At 41.7% G+C, this 18,152-nt stretch overlaps 1 protein-coding gene across 2 annotated transcripts in view; it reads left to right on the top strand.

Moving 5' to 3' along the window:
- Positions 1 to 18,152, top strand: part of LOC146386340 (receptor-type tyrosine-protein phosphatase gamma-like) — a 362,095-nt gene that overhangs the window by 264,557 nt on the left and 79,386 nt on the right. For both annotated transcript variants that reach the window (XM_084927312.1, XM_084927311.1), the window contains exon 7: positions 7,531 to 7,688. In XM_084927312.1, the coding sequence (XP_084783438.1) occupies positions 7,531 to 7,688 (158 nt within the window). The remainder of the gene's footprint in view (positions 1 to 7,530; positions 7,689 to 18,152) is intronic.

Below are 18,152 nucleotides of genomic sequence, written 5' to 3'. Positions count from 1 at the left end.
GAAGATAGGCATTGACTTTCCACGGTGTTGAAATATAGACTAAAACATTGGTTGTTTATAGTGCAAAACATAATAAAGGCTTTTAAATAATTTCAAAGCAAAATCATAACATGTCAGTTATGTAGCATCCAGTGTTAATCAGTTTAGTCCATTTCCATTTTATTCAAATATACTGTAAGGTGAAAATCTTCACTGTTAGAGGATCAGATGATATGCTATGAATAAGCATCCACAAGAGAAAGAAATCACTTTAAACAGGAAGAAATCAGAGGGAACCTCATGCCTTGTTGCATTTTACATGAAAACTCACTGAACAAAGTTGCCTCTGAGTAGGGCTGGGCCATATTATACCGTTCACGGTAATACCGGTACAATGTTAGGCAACGATAAGAAAATGAAATATGGCGATAGAATATGGGTAAAACGCGCATGCGCAGTGCCTTTGTTTTCATACGCACACGGCCGAAAAAAATCACAGCGGCAACGGAGAATGAGAAGGGGGAAAGCGGATTGTTGAGTGAAACGGATGAACCAGAATTAGTTTGTAAAAATGGTGCAACTTCAGTGATGTGGAACTGGTTTGGTGTTTGTCCATCAGATACACAACAAAGCACAGTTTTTTATAGAACATGCAAGCGGGCCGTCGTTATTGCCGTATTTGTTGGACTAAGGTGCTCGTAAATCTGGGAGTAATCTGGGTCCTAAACTCCATCCACTTCAGGTCCCCTTCAGGTCCCAAAGTCAAACAAACACTGCAGCATCACTGAGAGTTAAAAACTGTCTAAATTCTTTCATCTTTAATAAAATGATCAGCATTGCTGCTTTACCGGGTGTAACTATGAAGTTTAACATCCAGGCATCCATGAAAACAGAATTTATTACATTCAACGGAGTTAGAAGTTAGCAGGAAGTTAGCAGAAGTTAGCTCCCTAGTTTCGCTAGTTACCTAAGCATGATGTAGCATGTTCTGACAGAGATTTCTGAAAAAATTCAAACGTCCTGCTCTGCTATCACTTCCAACGTAAATGAAGACAGGAAACTAAACAGGAGTGACGTTTTGTAGTGTTACTGAAGTCGGACTAGCTGGTATATAATGATGTGCTACGTGATCGCTAGCAAAACAGCCACGGTAGCATAACATTAGCACAGTGAAGCTGAAGGATGAACACAAACTTTTTTCCACTCGATAAAAGTTAACATGAGGGTTTCTGGTGGTTAGGGACAAATGCAATTGCATGGCAGGATGCTGTAAACCAGGGGTGTCAAACTCAATTGCACAGGGGGCCAAAACTCAAGGCAGACTTTAGGTCGCGGGCCAAATAAGATAAACATTTATTGAACACACTAAAACAATGTTTTTTAAACATAAATATGAATAAAAACAGACAGGAATATTATTCCAGTTTAAATAAACTTAAAAAAATAAACTTTAACTTTAAATATTTTGCTCTTCATAAAATATATCCTGTCAAAATTATGTAAGTTAGAAATATGAACATGCTGCCAAAAAACCGCAGAAAAAAATAAATGAAAGCAAACACAAGGTTGGAGCCGCATGTAGACGTAGCTGGGCGTTGCTTCAGCAATGGAACTAAGAAACTGTGCGGGACATTCAGTGTCGTACTTTGCCTCGAGTGTATCATTACACTGCAGCTCCATCTGAATCTGCACAGGTGCAGTTCAGCAAAGTCCGCTGACTTGGTTCAACATTACTTGGCAACAGGGAAAGTGAGGCAAGTTGCACTGGTGCATTTGTGACAGCTTCACTTGAAATGCCTTCAACGCATCATACATGCCATGTCCATGGACTGACAGATTTCCTTGCTGAACTTGGCACTTGTGCAGGTGAAGATTTTCAGATTTTCCTTGCTGAACTGACAGATTTCCTTGCTGAGCTTAGAACTGAAGAAGCTTCTCGGATGAGAGGTGAAAAGTCTTCAAGCAACTCAAAGAAGTCCAGACGCTTTTCTTTCCAAGCTCCTTAGTCTTGCTGAGCTCAAAAACTCTATTGAGAATTTTTATCCCAACTCAGCCAGCGGACCTCTGTGATAAGAAATGTGGGTAAACTCTGAATCTATTTCCCACATAAAAGACTGAAATTGACGGTGATTTAAACCTTTAGCTCAGATAAAATTTACGGTCTGCGTTACGGTGATCATTACATGCTCCATTTTTAGGACTTTACCACACAGCCTTTCCTGGTGTGTGATGCAGTGATATGCTGTTAACTCACCGGTACAGTTCTCCTGCATCTTTACTCGCATCCTGCGGACTAGTCCGCTTTTTTCACCGCACAACACCGGCGCTCCATCTGTTGTAAGTCCAACAAGTTTGTCCCAGGGCAGTTTCACGTCGGTTACACTTTGACATACATTTTTAAAAAAGTCTTTTCCTGTCGTCGTCCCGTGCATCGATTTAATGTTCAATATTTCCTCTCCACGGATGAAGATGGCCAGCTGTGCAATGTCCATCATGTCTGTACTTTCATCCACAGCAAGAGAGTATGCAATAAAGTTTTTGCTTCTTTCACACAACTGTGTTCTTAAATCAGTGGCCGTCTCACAAACCGATCAGCAATCGTATTTCTGCTCAGGCTCACATTTGCCAAAATCTGCGTTCTGTCTGGACACAAGCCGTCGCACAGCTTCATCCTGCAGCTCTTCAGAGCGGTACCGGGCTGATTTGGCTCCTCTGCTACAATAAAACTTGCTTTCACAACAGCTTCACTTTGTGATTTTGCTCTGGTGACAAACGTCTGCTGAAATGTCAGATTCTTCTTTAGCTCTTCTACTTTCTGTAGTTTCTGCATTTGGGTTTTTCAGCTATCCTGACGTTTTGTCTCGTAGTGCCGTCTTAAATTAAATTCTTTAATTACAGCCACATTAGCTCCACTACTAAGACACACGGGTTTACCAGCATGTCTGTAAACATATATTCAGCCTCCCACAGGCGCTGAAAGGCTCTGCTTTCAGAATCAACTTTTCTCTCCACCATTGTGAGCGGCTAGCTTCACAATTACAGAAGTTTGACTTGATTGACGGGGAATGTTCCCAGTTAGCCTAGCGTTCAGCAAGGAGGCTGCAGCGCTGCATTATGGGATCTGTAGTTTGTATATTATTAGCGCCTCATATCGCCGGGCCATGCATAACAATAATAATACATCTCGCGGGCCGTATATAAATGTACGCCGGGCCGGATGTGGCCCGCGGGCCTTGACTTTGACACATGTGCTATAAACGGACCAAACTTCAGTCAGGAGAACAACTGAGATAATCCATCCACAATACGAGGTTAGTCATTAATATACTGCAACAACATGGGAATAGAGCAGCTGCGAGAGAATTCAGCATGAATGAATCAATGGTACAGAAGTGGAGAAAGCGCAGTTTTTGGCTTTCCCATATTCCAAAAGTGCTTTGCTATTACTGTCACTATTACTGTAATTTGCAGATGATGTTGTTTGCAGCCGCTGCAATGCTTTCGACTAAAACAGGTGCAGCTTGATGACACCATCAAAATCTCTACCGTTGGCCAAATTTATATCGTTTCTACCGTATACCGTTTATACCGCCCACCCCTACTGTACAGCCAGCAAAACCAATCATAACGACTAAGGCAACATGTGCATATTGCTGCTCACCTGAACACCACATTAGCAAGTGTCTTGAGTTTATTCACAAAACATAAACTGGATAAAGAGAAACAAATGGTGGTGGCGTTGTGCTAGGACTCTTCAGGCTGCAAAGTGTGATCTGAGAGAAGACTTTGTCACCTGCATGGGATGACATCTACAGATCCTGTGTGAGGTGAATCAGAGACCTGAACTAACTGAAGTTAGTCCTGTAGTGAGGACATTGTACCTTGATAGACCTAGTGACTGTTCTAGTGCACTGTTAAAATTTGTGAAAGTGCTCCTGGCAAAAGACGGCAAAATAACTTTTGAAACATATGCAGTACTTGATGATGGCTCCCAACGTACCATGCTTCTGACATCAGTAGCTCAGCATCTCCACCTAACTCAGACCTTCCCAAGGTGTGGGGCCCGCCCCATAGGGGGGGGCGCAGAGCCATGGCAGGCGGGGCGCGGGATGAAAAGGGGGAAAAAAAAACAAAACGCTTGGACACTGCTAGCACTGCACGCCTACAGAAACGCAAAGCAGGAGATGAAGCATCGCTGAATATGTTTCCAAATCAACTTCATTCTAAGTCAAAGTCTAGAAAATATGATGAAGCAAATCTGCCCTTTGGCTTCACCTGCACAAGTGCCGTGGTAGGTCTCCCTGCAGGATTGGTTTTCCCTTCGTCGGGAGCAGCGCTGGGCCGTTTAAATCACGGACAAACCGTATCCCACATTCTTGATTTTTAGTTCACAAACACGTCTTGTAATGACTAACTACTCCTGACATTTTGGAGATATACATACTATACTATACTTTATACAGTAAAGTTACAGTGGGATACAAATAACATCAGGCTGATCCTGCCACGATTTGTTCCTTCGGTTCAAATCACGGAGAAACAGGATCCCACAGCTGTTTGTGTTTTCAAACCTATTTTGCACAGAGAGGCATTTTTTGAAAAATGTATTGACAGCAATGTTGAACATTATTACACAGGAAAAAAACAACTACATGTAAAATAATCACATCGTGACGCCTCTGCCTTTGTAAATGGAGGGACAGTAACTGCGTGTGTATATGTAAGCGTGTAAAACCTGCAGATAGTCAGATTAACAGTGTTTTGTCTCTATCTACCATTCTGCAATTCATCTCATGTAAACAATAACGTGGCGCACAGCGTGACGTGAAAAAAGGCACATACCTTTGACGTTGCGTGGCGAACTCTGTATTCCTCGTCCACACGGAAACGCAAAACAGGAGTTTTAAAAAAAATCTCAGTTTTCGGTGATTGGAAACGCCGTTTACGTGTGGACGAAACAGCTGCGTTTTCAAAAATACCCGTGTAGGTGCGGACGTAGCGTAAAAGAGTTAGTAGTTTATTTTATTACTACCTGTAATTTATTGCAGATTACTTGTATTTCCTTAATTGCTTGCTAAATGTTTGAGGTGTGAAATGAACCGCAATGGAGCAAAATATGGGTGCGTGTGATTGGAGGATGTGTGCGTGTGCGTGTGCGCGCGGGGGGCGTGAACATTTTTCTTGTAAAACAAAGGGGGGCCCAGCGAAAAAAGTTTGGGAACCACTGACCTAACTGGAGATGCTGAGCTACTGTCACTTAGAACTGTCCGTCAAGAAGTTTAAACCATTCAAGGTTCTTCTGTTAGTTTCAAGATCTCGCCCATTGCACACCCAAAGAAAACTTTCACAATTAATAATGCCTTCGCTACAAGTCATTTAGCACTTTCAGAACACACCTACCCCATATTGTGTCTCTAAAGGAAAAACAAACTTCTTCAAGGCATCCTATTATCAGCTGTTAATAAAGCAGCTCCACTACTGCTCATAGGCTCAGATCATACTCACCTTATCACGACTACTGCTCCAGTGAGACTTGGTCCATATGGATCTCCTGCAGCGGTCAAAACCCGCTTAGGATGTACACTCCAAGGTCCGATCACAAACTTACAACCCGAGGACAGTTCCACGCATGCCCAGTGTTTGTTCACATCTTTCAGTTCAGGTTCAGGAGAACCATTCCAGCACATCCTCGTGTCCGCTGATGGCTCTGAATCCGTTCAGCTACCTCCTACTCTACCATCAGCAGTTTCTATGTCGTCGCCTGCAGTGCCGCCATCACCAGACTCACTGCCTGTGGCTGCCATTCCGCCAGAGGTCAATGCACTTCCTGGTCCTAACTCACCTGGTCCTGTCTCTACCAAGCCCCGTACATTGTGCCCAGTGCCTGCAAAACTGCCTGATGATTTGCAGTTATGTGCCTGCAGCTGCATCCCATTCGGTCGGCATTTGGACCTGCTTCGCCGCCACCGCTGGCTCCACGGTCGGCCCCCTGAACTGTTTGGCCTGCGTCGTCGACCTCTGGGTCGACCTCCTGAACTGTCTGGCCCGTAGAAAAGTAACACTCCTAAAGAGCCCAGATGAGCGCATCAGAACTGTAGAAGTCCTAGTGCAGGACAGAACCTATATCAGACCTGTGGCGTGTCTGATTCCTCTGCCCCACTTCCTGACAAAGGTCAACTCTAACCAGTTAAACAAATTTCTCGCTAGAAATATGGGGGCGGCTGTTGTAAAGACTCACCTTTCAGCACACTTCACCAGATGCACCTTTTTTCTTTTCCTCACCTTTGATTGGGTGTGGTGCTTGCCCTTAATTGCACTCACCTGTCACCCGTTATATAAGGGCTGCACTCACCTACAGCTAACTCTTTCTTTACTCCCACATGGGGCGGCAGCTGAGGTGAGTTTCTGTTAGAGTCTCCTGAGTTCATGTATTATTTTGAGTTACTGAGTGACACACTTTATTTCCTTTAAGTTAGCAGTCCATGCGTGTCTTTCCTTTTGCTCATTATTCAATAAAACAAGAAACTTGCAAGTGAGCTCCAACCTCCTCTGAGTCTTCCTTCAAAACATAACCCTTTCCTGACTGATAGATTCTCAGTTGTTTCTTTAGATTGTGGCATGGTGTGTTGCTTTTTGAGATCTTTTAGCCTCCTTCACATTGTCAAACAGATCCTGAGTGATGCGTTGATTCAACAGGTCTGCCAGTAATCAAGCCTGAGTGAAACTGAACTCAACATTCCAACAAATGTCGTTAATCACAGTTACTTCATGATTTAACAAGAGGGGCAATTACTTGTCCACACAGGCCCAGGTGGGTTTGGATAACTGTTCTCCCATAATGAATGAAATCATCATTTCGAAAATGCATTCTGTGTTTACCTGTGTTATCTTTGTCTAATAGTCAAATTAGTTTGATGATCTGAAACATGTAACTTCTACAAACATTAAATATAAATAAATAACCTGACAAAAGAAAACCACATGGTCCACAACTCACGTTTCTCATCATTCCTGGATATCATTGCTATAATGAACCTTTCCATCTGTAAACCTGCAAACCCTTGCAAAGACACTGGGTCCCTGTGTTTGCTATTAGAACCTTTCATTCAGCCTTTTGATTTCACATTGATGGTGCAGAGACATTCACTGGCTACCTTGCAACAAACTGCAAGGCAGTTTGTAAAAGAAGCACAGGTGTCTTTTTTGTTATGGTGTCTTCTGCCAACATTTTTCTTCTCTTCAGTTTTTTTCATCATCTTCAAAGCTTTTTTACCCACCCATGTTCTTGGGCATTTTGTTAAAGAGTGAAACACTAAGTTATGTCAAAGTTGACAATGTTACTTCAAGGCTAACAATCATATGTTGTTTTCTCTGTCATCTCTTGGGGATGCTAAATTATGAAAGCACAAATCAAAGGAAATCAAGACATTAAACCTAAAGGCTCTGAAGCAAGTCTGAACCTTTGCCACTTCAATTTGCAGGGAAATAAAGCTTGTTATATAGATTATATTGCATTGATTGAAACTATTTGTCCTACTATCTTTCAAACAGAAAAGGAGACCTTTCTGGAGCCATTTGTGCTTAAGGACCTGCTGCCATCCTCACTGGGAAGTTATTATCGTTACACTGGCTCTTTGACCACTCCACCCTGCAGCAAGGTGGTAGAGTGGATCATTTTCAGCAGTCCTGTCTACTTCTCTTACAAACAGGTAAGAAGCATGCCAGTAATACAGCTGTGTCAACTTGTTTCCTTAGTTATATAAGAATAACACCACTCATTTAAACATATTGCAAAACCTTATTTTTATTCTATGTTAATGGTGAAGTTAATTAACCACAACTTATTTTATAAAATGTAAAAAATTCCCCTCTCTCCTCTGCTGGCGGTCTATCCCTTAAGCTCGGGTTCTCTACTACGGGCCTGTGAGCATGAGGGTCCTCGTGGCCCCCTTTCCTGATGTTGCTGTCATTTGCTATGGCTACGTCTAACACTATGGCCGTCTTCCTCTCCTCCACCCCTACTATGTCCGGTTGGTTAGCCATCATCAGTTTGTCCGTCTGTATCTGGAAGTCCCACAGGATTTTAGCACAGTCATTCTTGACCACCCTAGTGGGTGTCTCCCATTTTGGCTGCTCTTGCTCCTCTTTCTTGGGTTTCTGCTGTCTGAGGTATTCACTGAGCATGTGGTCAGTTGTCTGATGTACTCGTGGATGTTCATTGTCTTATCCTGGACGTGGTTCTAGCGTACAGATTCAGTGTGCTGGATTTGGGGTGAAATCCTACATGAATGGTCAGGAGCTTGTTATCCCAGCAGGGTACCTGATCACCAACAGGGCATAGGTGTTGATAACCCGGATCTTGTTCTTGCCATTCAGCTGACTAATCAGGACTTGCCTTACTTTCTGCAGGTACTTGGTGGTTGCAGCTTTCCTAGCGGCCTCGTTACGGTTCCCATTTGCCTGTGGGATTCCCAAGTACTTGAAGCTGTCCTCAGCAATGTTGCCTTCTGGTAGTGTGATGCCCTCAGTTCTGACTACCTTTCCTCTCTTTGTTACGATCCGATTACACTTCTCGAGTCCAAATAACATTCCAGTGTCGTTGCTGTAGATCCTTGTGGAGTGGATCAGTGAAGTGATGTCCCATTCACTCTGGGAATACAGCAAGATATCATCGATGTAGAAGAGGTGGTGTTACTTAAAGCAGTTTCACTCCGGTTCTTTTTTTATTGGTCGGGTCTCCAGAGACGGCACCGGACTGAGTAGTGGGACGTGCAAGGCTGGTGTCCCTCTGCAGATCTTCACTTCTTTGTTTTGTTACAACCAGCTTTATAGAAGCGACCCCATCATAAAACCCACATGGTGTGTTGTAAACTCTGTGTTTGTATATGTATGTGCAAGCACGTGAGTGCCAGTGTGTGTGCGTACCTGTGTGTTTATGTGAGTGCACGTGAGTGACTGTGCGTGTGGGTGTGCGTCGTAACAGTTAAAGCACAGTGTGTGTCTCTGTGTATGTGACTTCCTACTGGTCATAAAAGTCCATCTCCCCTCACCCAAGCTACACCAAATTCCTTTACAAAACATACAAAACACAGTTAACATATTACAAGCACTGAGACCCCCACTCTGCATCCACTGGGCCATTGGCCTCTTGTTGTCTTACTTTAACAGCTAAGCATGTGGAGGGTCTCCTGCAAACCTACTTCTAAGTTATGACAATTATAAGCTTTTCAGGTACTAGCATTAGCATCCCCCATCTGTAGCTTCCTGTCTCCTTTTATGACAGGCTGACCCCCGGTGTCCATAAATTCCTCTCCCTCTACACAATTACACACACTCTCAGGCCTATAGCTAAACCAAACTGAAACCCACAGACAAATCCTTCCCTATTCCTCTGATCTACTGCTGGACCCTTTCATCTAAGCAAATTTAACACATTATATTCTAATAATTGTTTTCTTGTACTCACAGTGGCTGATATCCTTAGACAGTCTTGTTAATGATCTCATTGAGGAGGTCCAGGCCTATGCAGAACAGCAGTGGGGACAGCGCATCTCCTTGGTAGATCCCGCTCTTGATGGTGACGTGTGCTATAGGCTTTCAGTCGGCCTCCAATGTTGTTTGTCACATCCCCATTGGGTTCTTGATGAAGGCTCTAAGGGTCCTGTTGATCTTGTACAGTTGTAGTCATTCCAGGATCCAGGTGTGGGGCATCGAAGCATAGACCTCCTTGTAATCAATCCAGGCAGTGCACAGGTTGGTCACTCTAGCCTTGCAGTCTCGGGCAACTGCTTTGTCTACCAGCCGCTGGTGTTTCGCTCCTCTGGTATTCCTGCCAATTCCTTTCTGTGCCCCACTCATGCATTGCATGTTCCAGAATGTATTCACTATGGAATGCGAGAAGGAAAAGTGTGAACAAAGCAATAAAATCATTTACAAATTTTGTAACTGACAGACCTCTTACTTTTAAAGTAAGAGGTCTGTCAGAGTGTGAGCCGTACAGACTGGACCCAGAGCAGATTTAACACAGAAGTGGAGCGTACGTGACAAGAATTTATTACAATGAGTGAAACTGTGAAACAGGGTTCATACGCCTTTTTCAGGGTCAAATTCAAGCAATGCCATGTGAAAATTAAGACAAATCATCCTAGGTGAACTTAAACACCTTTGTTCCCCTTTTGTTAAGACATAGAAAAATGCACCATACAAAAATACTGCAAAAGGAAACGGTCACCTTATATACATAGTGTATAAACTCAAAATGCACATTTCACTTAAAAATTAAGATGTGAAAATGTGAACAAATCAACTTGTTAGAGATATTCTTCTCCTGTTGATAAAAAAACAAACAAAAAGAAATAAATAAGTCTTCTCATCAGATATTGATGCTTCTTTCCTGTGTGACAAAAAATAGGAGACAGATGTTTGTTTGTTTGTTAGTTTTATTGGGAATTAACTTAGCTTCTCAGATGAGAGGTGAAAGGTCTTCAAGCAACTTAAAAAAATCCAGACGCTTTTCTTCCCAAGCTCCTTAGACTACAATGACCTGGATGACTGAGAACCTTCACAGACACATTCTATAGTTAGTATCTGAAGTCAGTTTTGTTAATGATGTGGCTGAGGCTAGCCTCCAGTGTTGTTCTCCACATCCCCTCCATTGATCTTTTATAGTTCTAGACATTTCAGGTCCACGTGTTAGAGACTGAGTCATAAGTGTTCCTGTAATCAATCCAGGAGGTGCACATGCTGGTCAGTCTGGTCTTACAGTCTCGAGTGACTGTTCTATCTGCCAGCAGCTGGTGTTTTGCCCCTCTAGTGATTCTGCCAAATTCCTTTCTGTGCCCCACCCATGTACTGAGCAATGTGCCTGTTCATGTTAGACACTATGATGGCTGACAGGTTCCTTTCATGTTGTGCTGAGTCAGGTAGTTAACTTTGGGATTAGGACTGCCCAGGCTTTCATTAGCCATTCTGGTTGTGTCTCATCTATTAGCATTTTGCTCATTTGTGCTGCCAGACAGTCATGGAGTGCAGTTAGCTTTAGCCAGTAGATGTGAATCATGCCAGGGCCTGTTCTGTCCAGCTCTTAGACAAAGACTTGCTCTTGGATGTCTGCCACTGTGCTTTAATCTGTTCTTAGATCCACTAGCCACTGGGCATTGTTGTCCTCTGCTGTATCCTTCTCCCATATGCTCAGTAGAACAGGATTAGTTCATCTCCAGTATTGGTGGGGCTGTTCTCATATTATTCTCTTGCCATTGACAGTATGTTTTGGATGGTTCCATGGAGAACATCTGGTATAGCATCCTGGCTTCAGTAATTGTGCGTCCCTCCATGGCTATGCCTCCCCAGACCATTACTGACCCACCACCAAATCTGTCATGTTGAGTGATGTTGTAGGCAGGGTAACATTTTCCACATCTCCTTGAGACCCTATCACATTTGCTAAGGGTGAACTCATACTCATCTGTGAAAAGCACAGGGCACCAGTGGTGGACCTGCTTATTCTGGTACTGGAATTGGCAGGTCCACTACCAAGAAAAATGGTGGTATTAGAAAGTCATGTCTGTGTGTATTTTTATCTGATCTGTTTGCTCAGGTTTTGACAGAGACAGGCACCTGCTGGTCCTCGATGGGTCGTGGGAGTTCTAAACTTTGAAATAGTAAAACAGCTCAGGAGTGATCATATATATATATATTGCACAAAAGGAACAGAAATCCTACAGAGGATGCCTAGAGAGAAGATGGATTGATAAGAGGCATGGTGGTAAAGTGGTTTGCACTGTCGTCTTGTAGTAAAACGTTTCCTAGATACTCGCAAAGGAAGGTTCCTGCATATCCTGCAGTTTAGATGGCCTGTGTATCCCTGTGAATGTTTCCTTCAGGCATTCCTGTTCCAGAGACAAGCATGTTATATTAATTGGTTATTCTAAATTAGCTGTGGATGCAACGTACATAAAGTGCTTTAAGTGTATAGAATAACATGCTCTGCTTTGAGTGGTCAGTAAGATTAGAAAGGCGCTATATAAAGAAAAGTGCATTATGCCTGCAAGCACAATAATCTGCAATGTAACTACCTAGTCTGAAAATAAACAACTTAGAATTAATTTACTCTAAGCTACCTGATCTCTTAAAAAAGAAATCATGAAAAGGGTTATAAACTTACAAAGCTGTTTCAGTGAAACAGTGGCAAGTCCCATACACACAAAGTTTTCTATCACTGTTTTGAATGGGCAAGACAAGTATGCAATAATCAAGTTTTTTGTTCTAAATATTAATAAATGTTGAATTGATATTGAGCTTTATAAAGGGTAATTACAAGTTGTTCTGGGTTTTTTTTTTTTTTTTTTTTTTAGGATAAAGCATTTAAAATAGTGTTTAACAGTTGAAGTTCAAGATTCAAAGTGTTTATTGTCATGTGTCCAAAGGAAAAGAAGGCATTTCTCTGTGCAATGAAATTCGTTCTTTGCTGTCCACACACAGATGCCGATTAATATATAAAATAGAAATAAAACATATAAAATACAAATGGTACAAATAAACAAAAGAAGATAAAAAAAGAAGACAATATTAAAGTGTGAAACAGAGATCTACAAAAGGGCTATGAGCTTAATGTGCAGGGTGACTTGATGTGCAAAAAATTATTATTAACAGTTGCAATGGTTACACAAACCTATATGATAAATCCTAGGAGTTCGAGGTTTTGTTGTTGTTTTTTAAATCACTGTGGCTGTTATTACTCCATGCTTTAGGTAAAAAGTGACCTGAGTGACAATTTTCTCCAATTAAGTTGTAAAACCTAAACACTCTGCTGTCTGAAAATGTGTTAGATAACTCCATTCCAAATTGATCTGTCCTTCCGCTTTTGGTGTAGACATTATAAGGGGAGATTTGGCCTTAATCATACTGTCAAAGCACGAAATATGAACAGTATGGAAGTAAGCGTCAAATAAAGAGCCCTGATGTTAAACTTGCCCTGTGCCTTCAGTAGTTTATACTTTAAAACTGTCAAGGTTTTTCTTTGGGAAATGCAAAGATAACCATTGTTCAGTTCAACTCAGTGTTATGTGTGACTTGATGTTATTTACTACGTTCATCATATTGTAATTGTGAAGGAAATCTTGTATAACCAGGCCAGCTTGAGCAGAATAACTCAGCAGATGCAGCGCACTTAATGGTGTGTGTGTGTGTGTGTGTGTGTGTGTGTTATAGAAACTACTTTGAGCTCCAAAGTGTTGAGAAAAGTGCTCTATAAATAAAACATAAATTGAGTATTTGGTACCACAGATGCATCATTGTCTTGCACACACTCAAAAGTGACACTAATCCTCTGCTAATAAGCTACCTCCCAGAGACTCCTCCTTGAAGTGACCCCTTGATCCCTAATGAGAAGGAAAATCCATCCACCCTAATTATTAAGCCCTGTTACTTGACATAAATAAGAAGGTGATCCGGCATTCAGACTACTGACAGAACAATATTTTGCCCATGTTTATAGCAATAACAAACTTTTTTTTTTCTGGTCCACTTGGTAAAGAAGGTCCTGCAGCAGCTACACTTCCTGTGTCCTGAGGAAAAATAACCTGACCTTCTGCCACTCCTCATTTGAGAGCGTACTCTCTTACTGCCTGGGTGTTTGGTACGCAGGGGGCTGCGCAGAGGACAATTAACACTGCCCCAAAAATCCCTGGCTGCCCTCTGCCACCCCTGTAGGCCATTGCCAGATTCTCCTGTCTCAGGACCACTTGCAGCCCGCCGACCACCTGTTTGACCGCCACATTACTTCAATAAAGCACTTCACAAAATTCCCACCCAAACCTACCGGGTACATAACAGTGCTCAGTACATATTATTTATTTAAAATGTTTGTATATGGAAGGAATATGTTTATACTATTTTCAAAGGACAACATACCAACAATACGTGTAAGCAGTACAATCAATTTAACACTGCCAATAAAGACATATGTGCTGATTTGAGTAGAAACTTTACTGCACGTAAACATTTGACATGACAGGAAACTCCTGAATACAGCTTTTGTAAGCTACCTCCTGGACTTTCAGTGACACTTTTCATTTTTTAATTGACTTACGGTTGCTTTGGGCTCAGCTTTTCGAAACGAGGTTCAGCCTGAAGTGAATAAAATCAAAGACCTGTTGAGTTTTGCTTTTTGAAACACTTTCGCTTTGGATGATAGTTGAAGTAGGGTTAGCAAAAAGGGGCAGAGTGGATCGATGCTCAGAAACTTACATGACAGCTCACCAAAAATCGGTTCCTTTCAAACAGACTGCGTGTGTGTGTGTGTGTGTGTGTGTGGACACATGTGTATGAAGAGCCGGTCTCGTGTGTTGTCAACCTTTTGTTTTTTGTTATGCTCGACTCATTTCACAATTGCCCTAAAATTGAGATGTCAACAGAGAAATACTAGTAAGATTAACCTATGAGTGCCAATTCTAAGTAGGATGGGTGAGTTAATGCCTCCACCTGAGATGGTTCAGAACATTTTAAATTGTAACATGACATTGTAAAATACCTCTTCAGAATAAATACTGATATGGTGATTTGGATTTCCAAATAAATATACTTAGGCTATGTCCACACGTACACAGGTATTTTTAAAAATGGAGATTGTTGAGTCTAAACGTAGACCTCGCTGACTCATGAGACTTATTTCCGTGAAGGAAGGAAGCAAGGCAACAGTGATCGATTGATTTTACTTGCGCAAGGGAGGCCCCGGTCGGTGTCTCAGAGCACTCTGAATCCTACCACAGACGACCTCGACTCAGGCCTCTGCTTGCCGCCTTTTATTGAAAACAGTTACAGTACACACAAGCACCTCCCATTGTAAAACCCCCCTATGGTTACAAAAGATAAGGCATTGTGTGTGTGAGTACGTGAGTGTGTCTTTCTGTGTGCGTGACTTCCTGATAACAACTGGTTTTTAACAACATCCTTGGTCATAAAAAGGGTAGTCTCCCCTACACCCTATATATGGCTCAATTCCTTTATTGGTTCACCATGCACAACACAAGTGAGGCCATAAAGGGCAGGAAGTTTACTAAACAACAAAACAGAACCTTCACATGGGATGTGCCTGTAATAAAACACTACAGCCTCCCCCACCATTCGACAGGCTGGAGAGGGGAACAAAGGAATGTCTTTGATCACACAGTTTGAAACACTGTAGAGATGGTAAGCATAAAAATGACAACATTTAACAATTCACTCTAACAGAGATTTTCCATTTTCGTTTTTAAAAAAAAAAAAAAATCCCATCCACACGTGCAGTTTTAAAAAAATATGTCTGTCCACATGTAAAGGCTAAAAACAAAATGTTGGTCAATCAGAAGTCTAGAAGCCTGGGAGGGAAATAGTGATGGGATTTCTGGCTCTTTTTAGAGAACCGGCTCTTTCGGCTCCGAACCGGCTCTTCAGGTTGTTTTGTTGCTTTAATTAATTTATTATTAACAATAATATGAAATTATACACAAAAGGAATTACTAATGTAAAAAAAAAAAAGTGGTTTTATTTATATATGTTTATATATAAATATATACAGTGGCCCCTAGAGACAAAGCACGTACAAACTGAAAAAACACGTCTAGCGTTAACTGAACTTCCAAAACAGAGCTACCTAGATCACTTAAATTACACAACTGAAAGCATATGTGTATTGTTTGTGTATTTATACGCAAGCACTCATATATATTCAAATAATTAAAAAAAAATTTACATTTACCTGTTACTACCACACACCAAATCCCGTCGTTGTTACTTGCTGGCTTGTGTAGCCACTAGGTAACAAAAGCTCAACACTGCGCCCTAGCATCCTGGAGCACTTCTGTTGTGTTTTGTGGTTTATACGTGTTTTGAAGTTTGTACGTGCTTTGTCTCTAGGGGCCACCGTAAATATACTTTTATTTATTCACTCCACATAAAATGTAATAAATAAATCATATAATACAAAAACCAACTATTTACATTTTAAACTTTTAACTATTTCAATTGTCAGCTTTTTCCTTTTAAACAAATTTAAAATGAAACAACACAAAACACTGCAAACCACAACACAATTAAATATAAATTAAAATATGAAAACAAAAAGAAGATGCATATTCTCTGTTATATGGGCCTGCATGAATAAACTTTCTGAATCCTTTATCATCCACAGCTGAAAATAGTTGAGGATGATACCTTACCTTTCTAATGTGACGTTGTTGTCCCTGGCTCTCTTTCTCTCTCTCTCCCTCCCGCTCTGTTCCTGTGCTACTGTGAGTGTAACTACGGCCCCTCCCCCCTCTTCCCAGCGCAAAGCACAAGGCTCGCGTGCGGAGTGAAGCGAAAAAAAAAGTGCGAGAGAGAGGGTGAGAGAGAAGAAAAAAAAAAAAAAAACAAACAAAAAAAACAAAACAAAAAAAAAAACACGGAGCCGGCTCACGTAGTTCACTTCAAAGATCCAGCTCTAAGAGCCGTTTCGTTCGCGAACGACACATCACTAGTGCATTTGTTTTACACGTGCATTAAATTAAAGTTGATTATGTCGATTAAGCATTGTGAGGTGGAGGGTGGGGATCCCTAATATTTTTGCTGGGAGTTGGCAACCCTATTAGTTAGGTTGTTTAATATTTCTGCTAAGTACTCTTTAACCCTCTACAGCATAGCGTTGCCCTGAGGCAACAAACCACATTTTCATGCTTTACACTGGCCCTTCAAAAAAAAAACAAAACTTTTTTTTTTTTTTTTTCTCCAAATAATGCTACCAGGCACGTCTCTTTCCAATAAAATGATGAGTTGAAGGTGGTGTGACTTTCATTTGGGGGGGGAAAGGACCCCTTTCTGCAAGCTGCACTACATGAGAGACATCTCCATTAGGAGGCAAGATAAAGATCACTATTTTACATGTTTATAGTGAAATAAATGTATATTAAAAAATACTTGTATGTGCATGAATATGTTAAGAAGCATATTTGATTGTTTGTTCTACTTTTTTAAATTTATTTATACAGTAAAACTGTTAATTTTCATTCGTTGCCTCAAGGCAACACTGCGCAGTTAGCCCAATTTTTTTCAGGCAATATAATGCATTTGCATATGAGTCTAGAGATGTGTTTGTGTGCATTTATATGATCATAGTCAATGTTTTTTACTTTACAATCTACTCATAATTACAGGACATGGATGTAAAAACCTTTTATGCAAGGAAACCAAGGGAATGTGCACTTTCTGTCCTCAGAAAGTGAGGACAGTGAGCTTTCAGGGAGTGACATTGAAGTAGAGGAGTGGATCCCTGAATGAGGTTTGGGGGATACTCAGGAGCTCAGGGGTCAGTTGGTAAAGTAACTATGTCTGTGTGTGTTAGTGCCCACATAGCAAGCAGGTCTGGCCAGGATCTGGTATCAAGCCGACACTTTGAGTAATCTGGGAGAGTAGAAAAGCGCTATATAAAAATCAGTCCATTCACTGTCTGAACAGAGTTTCGGCATGTTACTTTTGCACTGTTTTGCATGTTCCGGCACATGTTGTTATTGCATGGCTTGATTAAGGTACACATTATGCTGACATCAGGGGCCAGAGCTGAAACTGTTCTGGGCCAGCACAGGGCCAGCAGTGTGTCTACAACTGGCCCGTGGCTGCACACCACCTACAGATGGCCCACATACCACAATGAATAACGGCCCTTTGGTGGCCCAGATCAGGTTTGCCAGAGGTAATCCACACATGGGCCAGCACAGGACAACCAGGGTGTCTGAAACTGGCCTTGTGCTGGCCCATGTGTGGGCCACCTCTGACAAACCAGGTCTGGGCCACCAAAGGGCCGTCATTCTTTGCGGTATGTGGGTCATGTGTAAGCACATTGTGTGGGCCTGATCCCTGCCATATCAATATTGCTGTGTGGGTGTCAGTGTGTGTGGTCATGTATTACTTATTGTTGTGGGGACACAAATTTGTTTACACACTCACATTGTGAGGTCTACTTTATGGGGACAAATTGCAAGATAAATCATTCAATTTTAGGGTGAAGGCTTGAGTCAGGGTTAATATAAGGTTCAGGCAGGGACTTGTGATGGGTAGAGTCAGGATAAGTCTCCAGGAAATTAATGTAAGTTAATGTAATGTCCCCAAAAGTGATGAAAACACAACGTGTGCGTGTGTGTGTGTGTGTGCGCGCGTGCATG

The sequence above is a fragment of the Perissodus microlepis genome, chromosome 5 (genome assembly GCF_051167445.1).
Source record: "Perissodus microlepis isolate ML-2025 ecotype Zambia chromosome 5, ASM5116744v1, whole genome shotgun sequence".
NCBI classification, from domain to species: Eukaryota; Metazoa; Chordata; class Actinopteri; order Cichliformes; family Cichlidae; genus Perissodus; species Perissodus microlepis.
The sequence above is the reverse complement of the archived record's forward strand: the minus strand, read 5'-3'. Positions and strand labels throughout refer to the sequence as shown.